Source organism: Lacerta agilis, chromosome 6 (assembly GCF_009819535.1).
Source record: "Lacerta agilis isolate rLacAgi1 chromosome 6, rLacAgi1.pri, whole genome shotgun sequence".
Classification (NCBI taxonomy): Eukaryota; Metazoa; Chordata; class Lepidosauria; order Squamata; family Lacertidae; genus Lacerta; species Lacerta agilis.
The window spans coordinates 6091296-6110427 of NC_046317.1; the positions used below are offsets into that span (position 1 = coordinate 6091296).

The following is a 19132-nucleotide window of genomic DNA, read 5'->3' on the forward strand; positions in this document are numbered from 1 at the left end:
GTGCTTGTATTCCCTCCCCTGTATCCAGGATGCAACAAGGATTTTGAGGGCTCTTCCTCACTTCATAGAGAAAATTCATGGTGCAGGGGAGATTAATTAGTATTGAAGGAAAACCACTGCCTCTAGTTTTGAATAATTCTAAGCTATGAAGGAACAGAACCTCTAAAACTTAAACCACCCTGGAAAAAGGACTGAAGTTTGGGTTTTCACATGCATAACGTGAGACAAAATTTTATAAAAAATCTGTTTCCAGTCCCTCACTGCCTAAGCCTTCCATGCATTATGGGCAGGAAAAGATAAATATATACCCCCACTGTGCTGTTAATGTTCAGTGTGCAGTTGTAGACTGCTGAGGCTCAGCACTACATAAGCATGAAAGTATTTCTCTAGCCCTAGAGAGCAGCAATCTTGTACTGCTGTGCATTGGGAAACATTCTGGTTTCAGTTGTTGCTTGATGGAGAGGCTTAGAGCCCAGATAGCTCAGTCTTGCAGTAAAAAAGATTATGAAGAGGAACCTAAATTTCTTGCACATTCTGTTGTTTTACCTTCAGAACTGCATTATAAGAAATTCAACAAAAATAAGAATCATTTGGTAATTGGATACTTGCACTGTAATCGCGATTCTGCTTGCAAAAAAGTCTTGTTATATCTTTTGTTTTGTATTTACTATATGTTTTTAGAGCTGATTCTCACCGTTTTTTATGTTTACATCTTTTAGGGGCGCTCCATGGTCCCCATCTTATAAAACATCTTGCCAACCGGAGGCTAGTTGTTTAAAGCGTAAAGAAGTGGGGAATAAGACTGAAAGAATGAAACATTTTACCTATGAAAAAAGTGAATCAAATTTGCACAGCAGAGATTTCCAAAGCCCATCTTTTGCCGATGAAACTGTTGTCAGATATTTAAATGACCGACCAGCAATTGATGCCTTACAAAATTCTGAGGTTTTCTTCAAATCTGTATCAGAGGAGGAAAAGGCTGAGAAATCCAGAGATGAATATAGTAAAACTTCTCAGAGTACCACAACCCAGGATGTTGACTTAAAAGAATTGCAGCTGGCAGAATCCTCAGCTTCTTCTACCAGTACATCCAGTGCACACAGATTAGATATTTTAAAGCAGCATCACCATGGGGCTAAACTGGAAAAACTGAAGGAACGGATTAGGAAGCAATTGGAGCGCCCAGAAGAGCTGAGCAGCAGAGGAAATCATCTAGGATACGATGACCATCCTATACCTGCTGTAGCTGTAACTCCAAAAGTCAGGAAAGTTGCAGCTGCACCTCCTGCTCCTTCATATAAAGGTACATAGCTTGCAAATTGAATCTGTGTGAGAAGAAATATATTTATTTGGTTTGTGAAACCAAGAATGTGGTTTCTGTTGCTACTCTGGGATAGGTGCACCCTACCTTAAATAGGAACACATTAAAGGCAAAGGATTGTTCTAATTCTTCTTATTTATTACCTCCCAAACTTTACCTGCATTTCCATCCATGAAGATGTTTCTGTTCATTCATATCAGTTTATTTTGAGGACAATGCTTTTATCTACAAATATCTACGCAACAGTATTAAAATTCCTTGCATACTGTCCCAGCAAAACCCTCATCCCACAAAACAGAAAGAAAAGTACAACAAGAACGAGTTAAGAAGACGATGAAGGGGTCTTTTCTTTGTCATCCAGAAATCTTTCCCTGGCTTTCATGGCCTTCATGTTTTTGTTCAGATGCACTGTATATGTTTAGAGTTAAATTCACAAACATTGGATTGTGACTAACTGTAGGGATTAATTGCTTTTATTTAGTTAGTTTCCGTATCATTGGTGCTAACTATCACAGCTGCCGCCTTGTCACGGCAGCACAAGAGGTTTTTCTAATGCAGCTTATAGGAAACCACTGACTGTACATGCACAGCAGTCACACAGTATAGTGTGTGCATTTTAGCGATTCTGTAGGCATCAGTCAGTCATGTGTATAAACTATTCTGAAGTGTGCTTGCACCCTCATTGCAACTTTTTTATTTTTGCAGGAATGTATCTTATTTTTCTGTTATGTAATAATTCTGTACAGAAATTTCTCATTTAATCTTATTTTATGCCACATAGATTTGGAATCTGAGTTCCTTTATTTCTAGTAACAAATGTATTGGATGTTTAAAACAGAAAAATTTTGTCCGCATGATGCATTGGTCACCTTTAGGTTAACCAATTGTTTTAAGGCAAAGTCAGCTAAATATAGGTGTACTACTTTTGTTAGGATTCAATCCATCAGAAGCCAAGATCCGTACACCTGATGGAAAGGTGTGGCGTGAAGAGGAATTTATTAATCTCAGTAGAGAGTTTTGTCCTGACTTAGAACTGCAATTGGCAGGTAAGTTGAAAACATTATTATTATTATTATTGTAAGGAGTTCAGTGGTTGCTCATGAGTAAACAGGCTGACACAGAACTTCTAAAAACTAAGTTCTTTAATGTGCAAAAGTATATACAGTGGAGCAAAAATAAAGATGTCCAGCTCATCCCTCTGCAGAGTCCGGGAATGTCCGTTTCCGGTTCTTTGTCCAGCATAAAAGGTTCGGGATCCTGAACCCCCTCCTCCCCCCTCTACGTCCACCCTCCCTGCGAAAATGGGGTGACAGAAAGGGTTCTTCTCTCCCTCTTTCCGCTTGGTGCAGAGGCTCTCCATCCCTGCCACAGCCCCTGCTCCGACTTCCTGTCTCCATCTCCCCCTCCCCGCTGGAAGAGCGGTCGCTTCCCCCATTGGAGGAGGATGACGAACTGCTCAATGGAGATGGGGGTTCCCTGTACTGCAACTGCCCCGGGATCGCTTCCCCCTGCAGCGAGGGCGGTTTCCTGACAGTTGTTGTTGTTGTTGTTGTTGTTGTTGTTGTTGCTGCATAGTTATGCCATCCTTCAAAGGATCACACGAGTGGTTTACAGTATAAAAGCACAAAACACTAAATAGCCACATGCAAAGCAAAGAACTACTACACAACCTACATAATTAACCTGTAAATTAACAAAACCTTATAGCCCTACTTCCCAGACTTCTTAGATTAAAGAAAAAACAAAAATGAAAGACTATGACGTCTAGCTTGAAAGCCTGATCTCGTGTATTTAAATTCTGATAGGCTAGAGACTAGCTAAGAAGGCAAGCTGATACAGTTCTGATACATGTCTTTGTGTGTTCTTTTAGTTGTGGCAATGATTCTCTCACACTGTTTTTCAGAAGACAATTTGACTGTGAAGGAGACACCTGCTGAAAAAACCAAGGGGAAAAAAGCAACCAGACCAGTGCGCAAAATCCAGAAAGTGGCACAACTTCCAAGTCCTGATTCCAAACCAGGTCAATTCCAGTTAGCTTTTAAACACAAGCTTTGGCTTGAACTCTTTGAACATTGTTCAGTTTTTTCTTCTTTTGATCCAGACACCGCCCTCCACCACTGGTGCTAGCTACCCCTCCTTTTTTGCAATCTTTGCTGTGTCCTGAAGTTTATATTGCTAATGAAGCGCTGGAAAATTACTCTGTATGTCCTTCTTGGTTCTTTGTTTTAGGCAGTACCAGTGTAATAGGTACATCATCCTGGCGGGAGGGACTGAGACTTGCAAAGAAGCTTCTGGGTCCAGCAGCTAAAGTAGAGCAGCAGGACCAACAGCCATTATCCATTGACAGAGCTGGCAAGGATAAGCCCACTAAATCTGGTAAGCTAAGCTTTGTGTACCAGGTATGGGGCAGATAATAATATGGCTGCGGAGCAGCAATCATGCTGTCGGTGGTTCCTTGACATTTGTGGCCTTTCAAATTTAGTGCCAAACGCAAGCTCCACTGGAATTGGTTCCGCTCTTGAGCTCTCAAGTGCAGCCAATCCCTGCCAAAAGCAGGGTTCAAATCACTGCTTAATAACTGCTGGGATTGGCTGCACTTAGGAGTCCATGTTTGGGAATGGGGTGTTGACATTTTGCAGATACAGGCTTGCACAGGGGTCCTGTTCTGGGTCATCGAGCGCAACAAAGACCGCTGCCTATCTGACTTACTCTTGCTGTGCTGTAGAAAGGACATTATGCGTTTGACGAAGAACTGTCAACTGGAAAAGGAAGCAATAGTGCACATTTGCGTTGTCTGCATTAGGGGCGGGGAACTTGTGGCTCTCCAGATGTTGTTGAATGACAGCTCCATCAGTCTCAACCATCATGGTCAATGGTCAGGATGATTATAGTCTAACATAAGTGGAGGACCACAGATTCCCCATCTCTGGTCTGAGGAGCTTTCCACCTGAGATCTCCTGAGGCTTTGGTGACACCAGTGTAGCTCTTCACTCAACCATTACCTTGCAAATTGGTTCTGGTTTGGCTACCTTGAAGGATCTTGTTTTCTCTCCTAGCTGTCACCTTGGTTGTCACTGTCTATTTTCTTTTCTGTTCTCTTCTGCTAGAATTGTAGGAAAATTAAGAAGGGCAGATGATAATACCCCAGCATCTTTGACAACTTGAACATTAGACTAGTGACAGTTTGGTAACTTCCCCATCCAGTATCGGATGAGATAGCTGGGGTGCAACAAGTCATGTGTGACTGTGATTGAAACAGAACAATGGAATTGAGACCCAGCTGGTTTCAAGTTGTTTATTTCATGTTCAATAAGTGAAATGGCCTATGGCCATGAGCCACTAGAATTAAATAGCCTTGTTTACCTCCTACCCAAGGGACTATCAGAGAGATAAAAATAGCTACTCTCTTACATGAGATCTTGGGACTTAAATGATATTGCATTGCTCAAATCCAATCAGTTTTATTTTCACCTTCCTTGGCTGTGACTTGAGCTCCTCACTATTATTGAGTTGCTGTTGTATACAGTCTCAGCCATTAATCCCGTCTTGGCATTCCACTGTCAATGTCTTTTCCCACAAGAACTGTTATAAAAATTAGGTTCAACCCCAGAAGGGAGTCCACGAACCCGGGGGAGAGCCTTAGTAGGGCTCCCCTCCTCTCAAGAGCACCTATGAATAAATAGAGACGATACAGAATCTCCCAAGGCAAGGCGATAGCCCTTTATTAGAAACTGCTGCAGCAGGGTGTCTTGCAAGCAAAAGACCCCGAACAAAGGCTATATATATAGACTTTTGAAATTGCCCCCCTCCAGCTCAAGACCACCCCTCCATACATCAGAATTACATTACAAATTGGGAGGGTCTGGTAGCAGTGATCTGAGCATCTTGGACCCTGCCCCCATGTCTCCTCTTGCCCTCCACCAAAAACCCATCAAGTGAAACAAAAGATATTTACATTTCCCTATATCCCAGCCAAGTTAATCACACCCTTTTGTCTGACACTCAGGTATCAGGATGCCAGAGATTATCACTCAGGCAGAGGGCTGCTGAGTAGCTGGAGGGGCAACCCCCTTTGTTCCTGAGACAAAGAAATACTTGGTCAGTTGGGAGTCAAAATGGAGTGAGGCCTGTCTTCCTGTGCTGTTTTTCAGACATGTGGCCTTATTTGTTTTGGTACATTAATAACAATTATTATATATAAATAAAATACCTTAAAATTCTTACAACAGAACGGTTGAGATTTCTGACTGCTGATCCAGCTTCTGTACACTTTATCAGAAGTCTTCAGATTTGCCTTTTAAAAGTTGCCACAGCTGAAGTTTTTTATAACATAAATGCCCTTTAATGCTTGATTCAGCCAATTTTACTCTAGAAATGCCGGGAATCTATGTGGAAGTGGTTTTAAGCAGCACATGCATGGTGGTCCATGGGGTGCTGGTGTATAAGAGGGACTTTTCTGTGGTGAACCCCAGATTGTGGAATGCCTTCCCCTTTGAATGGTTTCTAGCCTTGTCACTATACACATTTCAACATTGGGTCAAGATGCATCTTTTTGCACTGCGGGTGGAAGATGTTACATGGTTGAATTGTATTGAGCTGCATATTACCTGCCCTGGGACTACATTTTGGCAGGTTGACTATATATGCCTATTAAATAAGTAAACTAATATTGGAAACTCTTATAATCTTGGCCCCGGTGCTTGGTGACAGGTTAAATTACCTAAATGGGTTTTTTCCCCCACTGCAGAAGTTACTCTAATTCTTTACCATTGAATAAACTGATAACCTTATCAGAACTATGATCCAACATGTTTACCCAAAGGATCTTGAGATGCCGAGCATAGATACAGGGCCAAGCTTCCAGATTAGAATTAATTTGTAGAAGCTGCTATTACTTGGTGTGTGTGTGTTTACTTGTATGTGTTCTATAAGGAACCATGTTCACACAGTGTCCCATCAGTACGGCCATTTCTAATGAAAATGTGAGAACATCAAAGACAGTAGCCCACTTGGCAAAATATGCATTGCATTTTGGCTTCAGTACAGGATGAAATTTGACAGTGTCCATTCACAAGTGGAACAGATGCCACTGGCAAGGCATTCCCCTTTTCTGCTGCAGAACTTTCCAAAACTGCTCCAGAAGGTTTGAGCACTACTAGACATGTAAAATTTCTGGAAATTTTGCAGCTTGGAAAAAAACATGGTTTTTTTCCGGAAAAATACAGAACTTTTCGGAAAAATTGAAAAAAATGCTACATTAGCACTTCTTTTTTCTTTTCCAGATTGAAAGTCATTCTGTTACTTTAGAAACATAAAATAGAACTATGGACAATTTTAATGGGCATAAAATTATCAAAACTAGCATATTAAAAATATAGTGTATCCAAACAATTATTACAAACATAATGTACTTTTAAAATAATATTTATTTGTATTTGTAACAAATGGAGCAACCATCTCCTGAACTGTTTACTAGTTTATGTGGAACAAAAAGAACCACAAAACAATTTTTAAAAATCCAGAAATAACAATTATTCATTGGAGAGTTCAGTTTGTAACCTAGGACTTGCTTGTCCTCACAGAAATTAGAATAATCTGATACCATACATATTTTTTTTAGAAATGATTTATAAAATATTTGAACCCCTTATCTTAAAATATTTTATTCATCATGTTAAAATAAAACATTCCATAATCTATTTTTTATTTTTCCAATTTTTTGGAAAAAACAAATAAGGCTTCAGGGAAAAAAATGGAAAAAACACAGTTTTTCCCGAATTTTTCTGGGTTTTTCCGGGCCTTCACATCTCTAGGCACTACACTGAGCAGACAGGTAGGTGCAGGATGAAAGAGAGGAAGGAGTAATTCTACTTGCACGAGCTGAAGTCCAGCATCAACCAAATGCAGCCTATTTCTGTTTTTGATGTGTTCAGGTTTTTGCAGCTCGTTTCTTGTAGCACTTGCTAGAATGTCTCATTTTTTTTTGTTTTGCCTTTCTAAAGTGCTTAAGTGGACAGGCTTTTAACACTTAACAAAAAGCTGCCATATGAGAGGTCAAATAAATAGATCCACCTTGCCTAACAAGTGGAGTGTGTCTAACACTACTTTTGTCCCCCTATCCCCACCCCAGCTTTCCACAGTGAAAAGACAGACACTAATTTCAAGTTGGATGTGACCATAGAAACCCGACCAAGAAATTCTGAAAGATCACAAAGTAAAGCAAGAGGGGAGAATAGCACGAAGAAAAAAGAATCTACTTTTCCCGATTCAAAACGGAGAGAAGACCATGTAAACAAGGACTTCTTGCCAGTGGAGATCCGTGGAATGCTTGATGACCTACAGCTAGACTATGTATCTCAGGGTGCAGAACGAATGAGGGATGAAGAAAGACAGGATCCAAAATCACCGCCTTTTGCACTTATTAGGAGCCATAGTCCAACCAAAAGAAAGCCAGATAAGCTTTCTGCCAATGAAGAGCCTCAAGTCACTTCTAAGAAACGCTATTATGATACAGATGAAGTTCGCCAGTATATAGTTAGACAAAAAGAGGAAAGGAAGAAGAGGCAAAACGAAGAGAAGAAAGCGCAGAAAGTGGCAACAGAACAAAAGAACAAAAGACTTCAAGAACTTTACAAGAAACAGAAAGAAGCTCTTGCTAATAAGACAAAGGGAACATTGGCTCCTGAATTAGCCACCAAACAATTACAAGAAACATACTCAAAACTGTTTCTGGAACAAACCTTAATGGAGGAGCCCCTGGTCCCTGGACAGGAGGTACAGGGATAGCTATTTTGCGAGATTTGTTTGGGTTTTTTCTTGCAGTTTGAAAGTTTGTATTAATATTGGTTTTTAAAGAAAAGATTTGTAAAGTATTAGCAGCAGTAAAAGATAGGCATTAGGTTTGCACATGCCGAATAATTCTCAAACTGAGGTTTCGTCTGTGCCTGCAGTGTGGAGCGCTGGCGGGAGCAAGAAATATGGCCAGATGGAAGTGACTTAAAAATGGCTGCAGCTATAGCTCGCAGCATTTGTCATGGCATAGAGTAAGAATCCAGACCTCGGGCAGCATGGCTGTTGATCGATATAACCATGTTGATCAATATAACCACCCAGCTCGTATTCTGAAGAAGCATTGATGAGGGGAAGGCAGGAAGCTTGGGCACACCAAGGGGCAAATTGTATCATGCCATTCATTACCTGTGTGTGTGACAGCCCCTGTGAAGGGTGTAGACCTTTAAATGACACCTCGGCATCCAGTTGTGCCTGGTTTGGCACAATTTTCCTTCCTCCCACACCAGCCCCCCCGTCCTGCTGTATCCCACTTTGTTCAGGAGGGGCTCCTAACTGCCCAGGAAGGCTTTTTGGAAAGGAGTGTTTTGGTGTCCCCTTGTGAGACCGTCCTTTTTAAAGCCGTAATATATTCTAATAATGATCTTGAATCACTGAGTGCCAGTCACATGTAGCCAAAATTACAACATTCACACACACACACACACACACACACACCAGGGATTTATTAGCAGCGTTTGCAGAAGTAGAAAAAACACTGACTTAAATATAAGGTGTTATTGCCAAAGGACTGGCTAATATGGCTAATATGTTGTTACCTGTGTCCAGCCTGGTTTTTATAAGCGCGGAAAACAAATGTCAGCCGTTTGCTTGGTCACTTGAGACTTCTCACATGTTTAACTTTTTTTTATCTTGATTAATTCTAACACAATTTCATGTTTCAAAAATATCTAAATTTTTCTTCCCAGTCCAAACCTGGATATCAACCGTCTGGAGAATCTGATAAAGAAAACAAAGTGCAGGAGCGTCCACCCAGTGCATCTTCCAGTAGCGATATGTCTCTCTCTGAAGCTCCTCATCCTCTTAATAGGTAAGAAAGCAGGAGTATGTTTAAGGCAACTTGTACGTATTTTAGTAGAACTTTTAACACTATTTTTTGTAAAAGTCACTGTTGCGACCTTAGAAACTTGGTGCAGTAGGAAATGGTCTTAAGATGACTTAGCAATATGCCCTGTGTAAGCAGCAGAAAGATTGGAGGACTTTTTCTCCAAACGTAAGTGACATTTAAAAATTCAGCACTTTAGTTTCTGTAAGATTCTGCATTATAAGAATGACATGTCCCTGCATGAAATACAGGTTGAAAAAGCAATCAACTTCTTTATGCGTAGTCAGTGCTCTGTGTGTGATGGGATTCTATGACACTGCATAAAAAAATACATAAATATTTTGGGACAAAGAACTTTCCTTAATACAAAATGCCCTTATTTCACTGTTCTTGAAAGCTTATGGGCAATGCCTACTGAAGCCCAAGTCCTGACTGGACAGATTTCCAATGGCTGGGGTTCCTATTAGTATCTTTTTCCTCCTCTGTGACTAGAAAATCAAGAGAAATTATTTTGCAAAACACAAAGTTGAGCATGACTGAGTTATGGAAATTTGCTGAGTTGAAAGGTGTCGTAGATTTCAGTTCTCTTGCATTTTTAAAAAATTATTTTTCAGTTTTTAAGTATGACAACATTATACATACATATCTGATCCAAATTGGCATTGTTTAACTTCCACCCACCCACCCCTGGTTTCCAGTTTTTTTCCCCTTTTCTTCTCCTTGCATATTTCTCCAATTACTTTCAGCTTCTTTTTCCAATCCTAATTCTATTGTTACTTCATAAATGTTACATCAACCCTGCTAATGTTTTAACGCATTTACAGTGTTCTTTAAAGTAATCTATAATTTTTTCCCGTTCTTGGTTAATTTTTTTCTCATCTTGGTGCCTGATCTTCATGATCAATTTTGCCATTTCGACATAGTCCATCATCTTAGTTATCTATTCTTCCTTCGTTGGGATGTTTTCTTCCTTCCACTTCTGGGCAAGTAGCATTCTGGTCGCTGTAGTAGCATACATATGTAGTCTCTAAATTCTTTGGCACCACTTCTTCTGTTATTCCTAGTAAAAAAAAAGCCTCTGGTTTTTTTAAAAAAAACGTTAATAAATTTCAGTCCTCTTGGTGCAGGATTTGAGAAGCTTGAACGCTAGGTTCCTTACAGTTCAGCAGCTTGTATTCCATTTGCAACAAAAGTTTAATCAGTTTGTAATTATTATTATCTGAATAATCTGTACTTTTAATATAGCAGATATAAATATATGATGACCCATTTTATGCGCAATACATTTTATGTTCCTAAAGTAACAAAGTGGCTTTCAATATATATAAAAAAGTATTGCATTTGTTCAGCTTTCCCCCAAAAAACATTTCTTTCCAAATCTCACGCCCTGGGGGGAAAAAACGCCCCCTACCCCACAGCTTCAAATTTTACACCTCTACGTTGCTCCCACAATGTGTATGGGGGGATCAGGGAAAATTTAATCTGGGCTAAGAAGTCTAGTTTTTAAAATGATTTTCAGTACGTTAACATATGTGCAGATTTAATAGTCAAACATTGTTCAGTCTTCATTATTCCAAGTTTATGAGAATTCAACTTTTTTGTTTTTTAGGAATAATTTATTGAACCCTTTATGGATTCAGCCAGATAGGCTGACTTCAGAAGCCCAGCTTTCTTCCCAACAACCTTCCCATGTCTTGACTGGAGGATTTGTCTCCCAGCTTTTGGCCCTGGATCACATAGGTGTCTTGCAAAATGACTTTTACTCTGTATTGTCAAGCAGAAGGAGTCACAACGCAGCTGCGGGATCCATACCTTTGGCATCTCAGCCAGTTATGGCATCTGCTGTACAGCCTACCATTAACCAGTATAAAAGTAAATTGAACCGCATTGAAGCCCTGAAGGCAACAGCAGCCTCTTTGTCGAGCAGAATTGAAAGCGAAGCCAAGAAGTTAGCCGGGGCCAGCATTAACTATGGTGAGGTGTGGAATTCTGAGCGTGACTTGTTGCAAGGAGATCAGGGCGATGGCAGTTGGGCAAAGGCCAGCAGCCCCCCTGTGGAAGAAGAGGATGTCTTTTCAGCCAGGCTCCAGAAGATGCTGGGTACTTGCACCCCACATACAAGTTTTGATGATAACCTTCCTGGAGTCGGAAACCTTGGTGAGTTCAAAAGGCTCCCAGAGACCCTCAGCCCTCGGCCTTCAGCTCTCAGCCTTCCAGGTAACTACAGAACTGAAGGAATGCTAGGAGATCTATCCAAAAATCGAGCATGCTCCCCAGGTGCTGAAAGTGAAGTTGTAGCTCTGCGTGATTGTAGCATAGAGTCCATAAGTGAGGGGCCACTCAGTGATGGTCTTGCATCTGAGGAGGAAGGAGAAAGGCATGAGCATCCAACTTTGAAGACTCTGGAAGTGTTAAAGGAAAAAGAATTCTGTGCTGCAGATGTAGCTGGCTTTGAGCCCATAAAAGAAGTTCAGAAGGAGGCAGAGAAGTGTTTACTCATGTTTAGACATATAAGGAGTACTTGGGAAGACCTGATAAAGGGGAGTCCCCATAGTGCCATCAACATCTTTACAAAATATTACCAGCTGTGTGGGAAAGGTAAGGCAATGAGAGACTTATTGCTGCCTCTGGTCTTTTGTTGGTGTAATTGTCAAAATGACTGCACTTCCATGATAGTTGAAATCCTGAGCTCTTTTAAGTTACGTTATAAACCTGTAGCTCAGATTTTGTTTTTTGTTTTTTTGCCGATACCAGTATTTGCTGATAAGCAAGAAGTTTCCAGTCCTTTTTGAAAAAATTGGCAACTGCTTCTTTACTATGAAATCACTTACCGTATATCGCGGCGTATAAGGCGACTCGGCGTATAAGACGACCCCCCAACTTTTTATGTGGAAAAACAGAGTTTGGGGTATACTCACCCAGCCCGGGCTCCATGGTGGCTGAGGTGGCGGCGGCAGCTGGAGCGGCGGGGAAAGCTTCCCCTCTAGCCGCAGAGGAGCCGCGCTCGCTGCCCACGCCTAGCCCGGGATCCATGGCGGCGGCGGCAGCTGAAGCGGCGGGGAAAGCTTCCCCTCTAGCCGCAGAGGAGCCGCGCTCGCTGCCCACGCCTAGCCCGGGATCCATGGCGGCGGCGGCAGCTGAAGCGGCGGGGAGAGCCTCCCCCTCGCCGCACAGGAGCGCTCCGCGCTTGCCTCCATGGCGGCTGGAGCGGCGGGGAGAGCCTCCCCCTCGCCGCACAGGAGCGCTCCGCGCTTGCCTCCATGGCGGCTGGAGCGGCGGGGAGACCCTCCCCCTCGCCGCACAGGAACGCTCCGCGCTTGCCTCCATGGCGGCTGAGGCGGCTGGAGCGGCAGGGAGAGCCTCCCCCTCGCCGCACAGGAGCGCTCCGCGCTTGCCTCCATGGCGGCTGAGGCGGCTGGAGCGGCGGGGAGAGCCTCCCCCTCGCCATACAGGAGCCCTCCGCGCTTGCCTCCATGGCGGCTGAGGCAGCGGCGGCTGGAGCGGTGGGGAGAGGCTCCATGGCGGCTGAGACGGTGCACGCACACACTCAGCCAGTGGCAGGGCGGATGTTGCCTGCGTACAAGACGACCCCCGACTTCAGAGAAGATTTTTTGGGATTAAAAAGTCGTCTTATACGCCGCGATATACGGTAACTGTCTTTAGATTATAATTGAATGTTGTTGCATATAAAGGAAATTTTCCCAAAGCTTCTCTTAATGGGCTTTGGATCTCTGTCAGCAAGCTTATTTGGCGTGCTTCTGAAATACAGATTACTTTGTTTTTGCTTTTTTCACCTCTTGCAGGATTTGAACAGTGGTCAGAGCAAGGACCACCAACTCGGGAACATTTGCTTCCAGTCATGAGTCCCCCAGCTAGCATTGTTTCCTATGAAGATGATTTCATTTCCTCACAGGAAAGTGTAACCATTGCAGATAAAAGAGTTACTCTTCAGCCCAGGTACTTAATGAATTCATAAATGGCAGTGAAAATCAATGAAAAATCATGTTCATTAAATAATGAACTATTACAGGGTTATTTTTCATCCCTCAATGGGAAGGGAATGCTTCCTTGTTATAGAGTATGGCAAATCTGAGTTGTGGCATAGAGAAGAGTAAATGAATACTTCGTCTATTTAAAACAGCTTTCCAGTCACAACCTGGTACCTTTTTTATGGCACAAATGACACTCGGCTCAACTGTTTTTGAAAATCCTGAATTATCAACCTGAAACTTAATTAAGTACTACAGAATTCCCTTTGCTGGTGTTTCGAATCAGGATTGACAACTATTTAATCTATTTAAGAGATTAATTTATTAATTCAGTTGATTTTTCACTATAGATATTTAAATATCCTTAAGGGTGTTGGAGAATAGGAACTCAGTTTTGAACACAAAAATTATTGCATTGTTAAAAGGAAAGGTGTCTGTAATAGTTTACATGCAGGTCCCACTATCCACCCACTGGATACCCAGCAGTTCACTTATCCGAAGATAAAGAATTATACACTCCGCAGAGTCATATATCTAAACAGCTGGAGCTTGCCCACTTTGTGCTTTGCTTGTCAGCGGCATTCATTCTGGGGCAGAAACCATGGAGAGAGGAAGAGGGGGAGGTAGATCAGACCAATCAAGAGAGCAGGACAAATCAGTTTTTCTGTCTCTCTTTTGCTGGCTGGCAACAGCCATTTTAGGCAGAAACAATGTTGGGAGGAGGAACGCATTGTGGGCAGATGGCTTGGTCCTGCGTGTAATTCCTTATTGCGATAACATCCACTTAAAAAAATAAATATGCTTTTAAGTTTCAGCCCAAATATTAATGGACTAAACCATATTTCAACTATACATTAAAGCTTGCAGGTCTAGCCCATGTGCCTATCTTAAGCTATATGCAAAGTTGTCTAAAATTCAGCTGCTTTTAAAGGTAAATAGAAGTCCTGCTTTTGTGCCTTGTAAGGCTTTATTAAGTAATTTAAAATGCTCATTACAGAAGTAGTATAAATGTAACTGAGAAAGTCCAGCAATATTTTAGTTCCATGTCTATATTGACAGTGGCAGCAGCCCCAGCCTCAAAGAAGAGTTTGCCAGCAGAAAGTCGTCGTATGAGCAGCAAGCTGTAGAATTTACCCACCATTCCTCAGGAACACTTTCTGCAGGTTCTTCCAACTCGTCTGCATCATCTAAAAAAAGAGTGAAAAAGGAAAGTAAGTGCCCTTTACTATGCTTGTATTTTTGCCATTGTTGTTATGGTTGAACATACAAATGGTTATGATTATGATTATTAGAATGGAGTGTCTGCCCAACTGTGTTTCCCACGAACCCTTCCACAACCTTGCCAAACCTTGTGGTTTCGGCCAACTTTGGCCCCTAGACAGTGATCAAGTACTGATATTGTTGCTCCCAAATCTGGGTTGAAACCTTTGGCAAAGTTTCAAAATCTGAAAATGCCAAGTGTACTTGTCAAGTTGGGGAAAGTGTATATTTGTTTTATATTTAAATCACTTTTTGCCAAAATGTGTATTACAGAGTCAGAATCTTTCAGCACAGTTCCAAGTGCTTCTCTGAGGGAGGAAAACAAAATGTTGCCAGGGTCAGAGTATGGATCACAACAGGTGAAGAATGCATTACCTAATAATGGACTATCTCATAGAGAAGAGCAGAGCCCAGATTCTGACAGCACTTTAGAAGAACTTTCTGCTCACTCCTTGATGAGGTAAAGTGAACCACTTCATTTAGTTGCATATTACCAAACCATAGCCACATTCAGATAATCTTATATTGGCTTAATAAACTGAGTGGTGTCAATGTGTCTTTTCTCCATGCATTCAGACTTTTTGCTTGTGCAATGAAGAAAAGAGCAATATTTAGCAGCTTTGGAACAAACCAGGTTTTTAAACCACAGTTTGATATTGATCTAATAACCTAACCTGTTCCGAAGCTGGTAACCAGAATGTCCTGGTTTATGATTGATTAGAGATTGCCTCATTTGATCATATCACAAAAGGAAGAGCGAAGGTGGCTGCTTGTGTGGGCAAAACAGTAATTTAATAAAGGTAAAGGTAAAGGGACCCCTGACCATCAGGTCCAGTCGTGTCCGACTCTGGGGTTGCGGCGCTCATCTCGCTCTATAGGCCGAGGGAGTCGGCGTTTGTCCGCAGACAGCTTCCGGGTCATGTGGCCAGCATGACAAAGCCGCTTCTGGTGAACCAGAGCAGCGCACGGAAACGCCATTTACCTTCCCGCTGGAGCGGTCCCTATTTATCTACTTGCACTTTGACGTGCTTTCGAACTGCTAGGTGGACAGGAGCTGGGACTGAGCAACAGGAGCTCACCCCGTGGCAGGGATTCGAACTGCCGACCTTCTGATCAGCAAGCCCTAGACTCTGTGGTTTAACCCACAGCGCCACCTGGGTCCCTTAGTAATTTAATAGCTCTGTTTTAAAACCGAGGTATGATAATCCGAACTATTCCAATGTTTTTGAAGTAACATCGCGTCAAGATTAAGACATGCCGTGACGTCAACAAATATTAGAGATAAAGAGTCCACTTAATCCCCTTAGGAATGATTTTAAAGTGACATCTCACCAATTTTTAAAGTCTAAATGTGCTGATTATAAAATTTAAATGTGATTTTAGTATATAGATGCTATTTATGAAATGAATTGTTTTATTGATTTTCTGGTCTCTGACCGTAATAAAGACTATTCATTCATTCATTCATTGAAGTAACATATAAGTTCTTCAGATAGTTGGAAGACTATATTTTGTGTGTGTAAATCTCCAACTATTACCAGAGCTTTTTTTTTCTTGGGTACTCTAGGGTATGCAGTACTTGGACCTTTTTTTTAAGAAAAAAAGCACTGGTTATTACTCTTTTCTTTGTGTACTGATGGAGATACTGTATATGATGCTTTTCAAACTGGTTTTTGCTGTGTGACTACTCTTTCTTGAAGGAATAAAGACTTGCTTCAATTCTTGTTTAACTTTTCTTTTAGTCTCCCAGATAAGATAAGGTCCCCAAGGACTCCAGGCTCTCCTCATTCTCCAAGCTTACAGAAACCATTGGATCCTGCAGTAAATACAGCAGAAAAAAATAGACCCCTTTCAAACTCTCCGGGGACTATAACTTCTGGACCCAAGGCAAACCATGTCTTCTCTGATATGAACCTTGGAACCAACAGGACTGGAGCAGGTAACATGAATGGTGAGCTGGCAAAAACTATATGGCTCATGATGCTGCTTACTCTTGCTATGTTTCTAAAAAGTGTGATTTACGTAGGTGTTTATTATTTCATATTTACCTTACAGGTACCATGCGCTTCTCACCTGCTGGTCTCCAACATCGTATGTCAGCAGAGCTTAATTATTTAAGTGCAATTGAGGAGTCTGTTCGCCAGATCTCTGATGTTGAACGAGTCCGGGGTATATCACTTGCCCAGCAGGAAAGTGTTTCACTGGCTCAGATTCTAAAGGTAACTGTAGGAGTTCTTATCTCTGCCTTATTTGCTGTATGCACTCCTCTGAAGTATCTGTCAAAGATAAGAGTGGTTGCGACCAGATGAATATTGTCATATTTCCATTAAAGCTACAAAACTAGTAGGTTCTTGTTCAAAAGAAGGAACAAAATCTGTGGTTCCTGAAAATGATAGCCACATTTGTCACAAGTAGCTATGTGCAATTTCAATACTTCATACCACAAGTTTTATTTATTGCAGTATTATTGTATAGGGTGGAAGTTGTAAACTTTGTAAAATAGGCAATAAAGGCATGAGGTACACTAAAAGATGGAGAAGTATAAGTGCTAAACATTAATGCAATATTTAGGATTCAGTGACGGGGCATTAATATCCTTATGGAAATACATTTTAAGTGTAAGGTACCTTGAATTGCATTGTATGCAAAAAGGCAGGATATAAGTTAATAAACTAAAACTAAACTAAATTTAATCCGTAGGCACAGCAGGAACGACACGAGCGCGATTTGGCTCTTCTGAAGCTTAAGGCAGAGCAAGAAGCTCTGGAAAGCCAGAGGCAACTAGAAGAGGCGATGAAGAAAGCAGCTCAGGTAATGAGGTCTTTCAAACAGTATGCAAAACTTAAAAGTAGAATTCTTTTCCTGTCGAGAAATTGGTGCTAATGCATGCTAATCCCAATCTCACAAATAGTAGGCAACAAGAAATTGGGTCATCTCAATGTACTTAAAAATAAAATCTTGTTCTAGAGGTGCAAGATTTTAGAAGTTGCCAACATTAGTGGAGCAGGGAGCCCTATGTGCGTCAGTCACAAAATAGCTACCATGTGGGCCATGACATCACAAAATGGCTGCCATGTGTTAATTTGGAGATCCAGCCAAGGCCAGTGCATACCATGCCAAATACTGACACTTCCTAAACCAGGGAATTGAGAGGAAGTGAGGTCTTTGGACCTAGTTCGACATCTCCAACAAACAGAATGTCTCATTTTTTTAAAAAAATGTACAGAATAAAACCATATTGTATTCAGAACTCAGAAGCATCAGTTCATGCTGATCAGTTCATGCCCAGCACCTCCACTTCTGTCTGACACTCTCCCTATGCTCAACAAAATTTAAACTGTATTGTTGCAAAGTGTGTCTCAATAGATGATTGTGCCCTAATAGCAAAGGTGCTGGGCATGTCATAATAATTTATAATTTATACCCCACCCATCCCCAGCCACTCTGGGTGGCTAACAATAGAATATTAAAAACATGATAAGACATCAAACATTAAAAACTTCCCTAAACAGGGTTGCCTTCAGATGTCTTCTAAAAGTCAGATACAGTGGTACCTCGGGTTGCGGACACGATCCGTTCCAGGGTGCCGTTCGCACCCCGAAAAGTCTGCATCCCGAGCGGCGATATCGCGCATGCGCAAAAGCGCGATATCGCACTTCTGCGCATGCGTGAACTGCGCAGAATGCTTCTGTGCATGCGCAGACCGCAAAACCCGGAAGTAAACACTTCTGGGTTTGCCGTGTTCGTAACCCACAAAAACGCAACCCGCAGCAGATGTAGCCAGAGGTATGACTATAGTTGTTTATTTCCTTGACATCTGATGGGAGGGCGTTCGACAAGGCAGGCACCACTACCAAGAAGGCCCTCTGCCTGGTTCCCTGTAACCTCACGTATCGCAATGAGGGAACTGCCAGAAGGCCTTTGGAGCTAGACCTCAGTGTCTGGGCTGAATGATGGGGATGGAGATGCTCCTTCAGGTATATTGGTATATCAGGTTAGTCTGGCCAAGGCAAGTCTACATTTTCTATGAAAGCAAATAGTCCAGGTTCCAGATGCTGTATTATGGTGTGTCATCACATTTTCATCATTTTTATATCTCCATTTCAATGGAGCTGATTTTGGTATGATTCTGGTGGATACAACCCCACATAACATCTGCTCTAACAAGCTCACCTTTGCGACAACGTACGTCTTGTTGGAAGAAGAGAATGAAAAAGCCAAAATAGTTTACCTATGCCACTTTTGTGTGCACAAGTTTAAATAAAATTGTTTATTTCTTTTATGTCCCAATCATTTACCATGAGTTTCAAGCATTTATTATTGCCTGAACAGATTTTTTTTTCTGCCTCAGAATTTTCTGCTTTGACAGAAACGTTAGAGCCAAGTATCTCATCCAGTTTTTGCTTCTGTGCATAAAGAAGAATTGAAACCAACAGAAATACGTTTGGCACACTAAAATTCCAGTTTGGCCCCTTTGGCACCTGAACTAAAGTAGATCTTTTTTTCTTTTTTTTAATACATAGGGCCATGCAGAATCTATCCAGCATCTGGTACAGTCACAACAGGAGACAGCAGGTGTTTTACAGGAGACCACTTGCAAGATTGCAGCTCAGCAGGTGGAGACTGCTCTGCTCACCACAGATGCTGCTCGCCAGATACGTGAGGTTA

At 41.7% G+C, this 19132-nt stretch overlaps 1 protein-coding gene across 1 annotated transcript in view; it reads left to right on the forward strand.

The window, feature by feature from the left end:
• Positions 1–19132, forward strand: part of CEP350 (centrosomal protein 350) — a 66531-nt gene that overhangs the window by 12893 nt on the left and 34506 nt on the right. Inside the window, exons 6-19 of the mRNA XM_033151309.1 lie at positions 720–1303; positions 2254–2367; positions 3225–3341; positions 3551–3697; positions 7452–8095; positions 9079–9200; positions 10825–11813; positions 13019–13172; positions 14264–14415; positions 14738–14924; positions 16207–16415; positions 16520–16683; positions 17165–17275; positions 18988–19128. Of these exons, the coding sequence (XP_033007200.1) occupies positions 720–1303; positions 2254–2367; positions 3225–3341; positions 3551–3697; positions 7452–8095; positions 9079–9200; positions 10825–11813; positions 13019–13172; positions 14264–14415; positions 14738–14924; positions 16207–16415; positions 16520–16683; positions 17165–17275; positions 18988–19128 (3835 nt within the window). The remainder of the gene's footprint in view (positions 1–719; positions 1304–2253; positions 2368–3224; positions 3342–3550; positions 3698–7451; positions 8096–9078; positions 9201–10824; positions 11814–13018; positions 13173–14263; positions 14416–14737; positions 14925–16206; positions 16416–16519; positions 16684–17164; positions 17276–18987; positions 19129–19132) is intronic.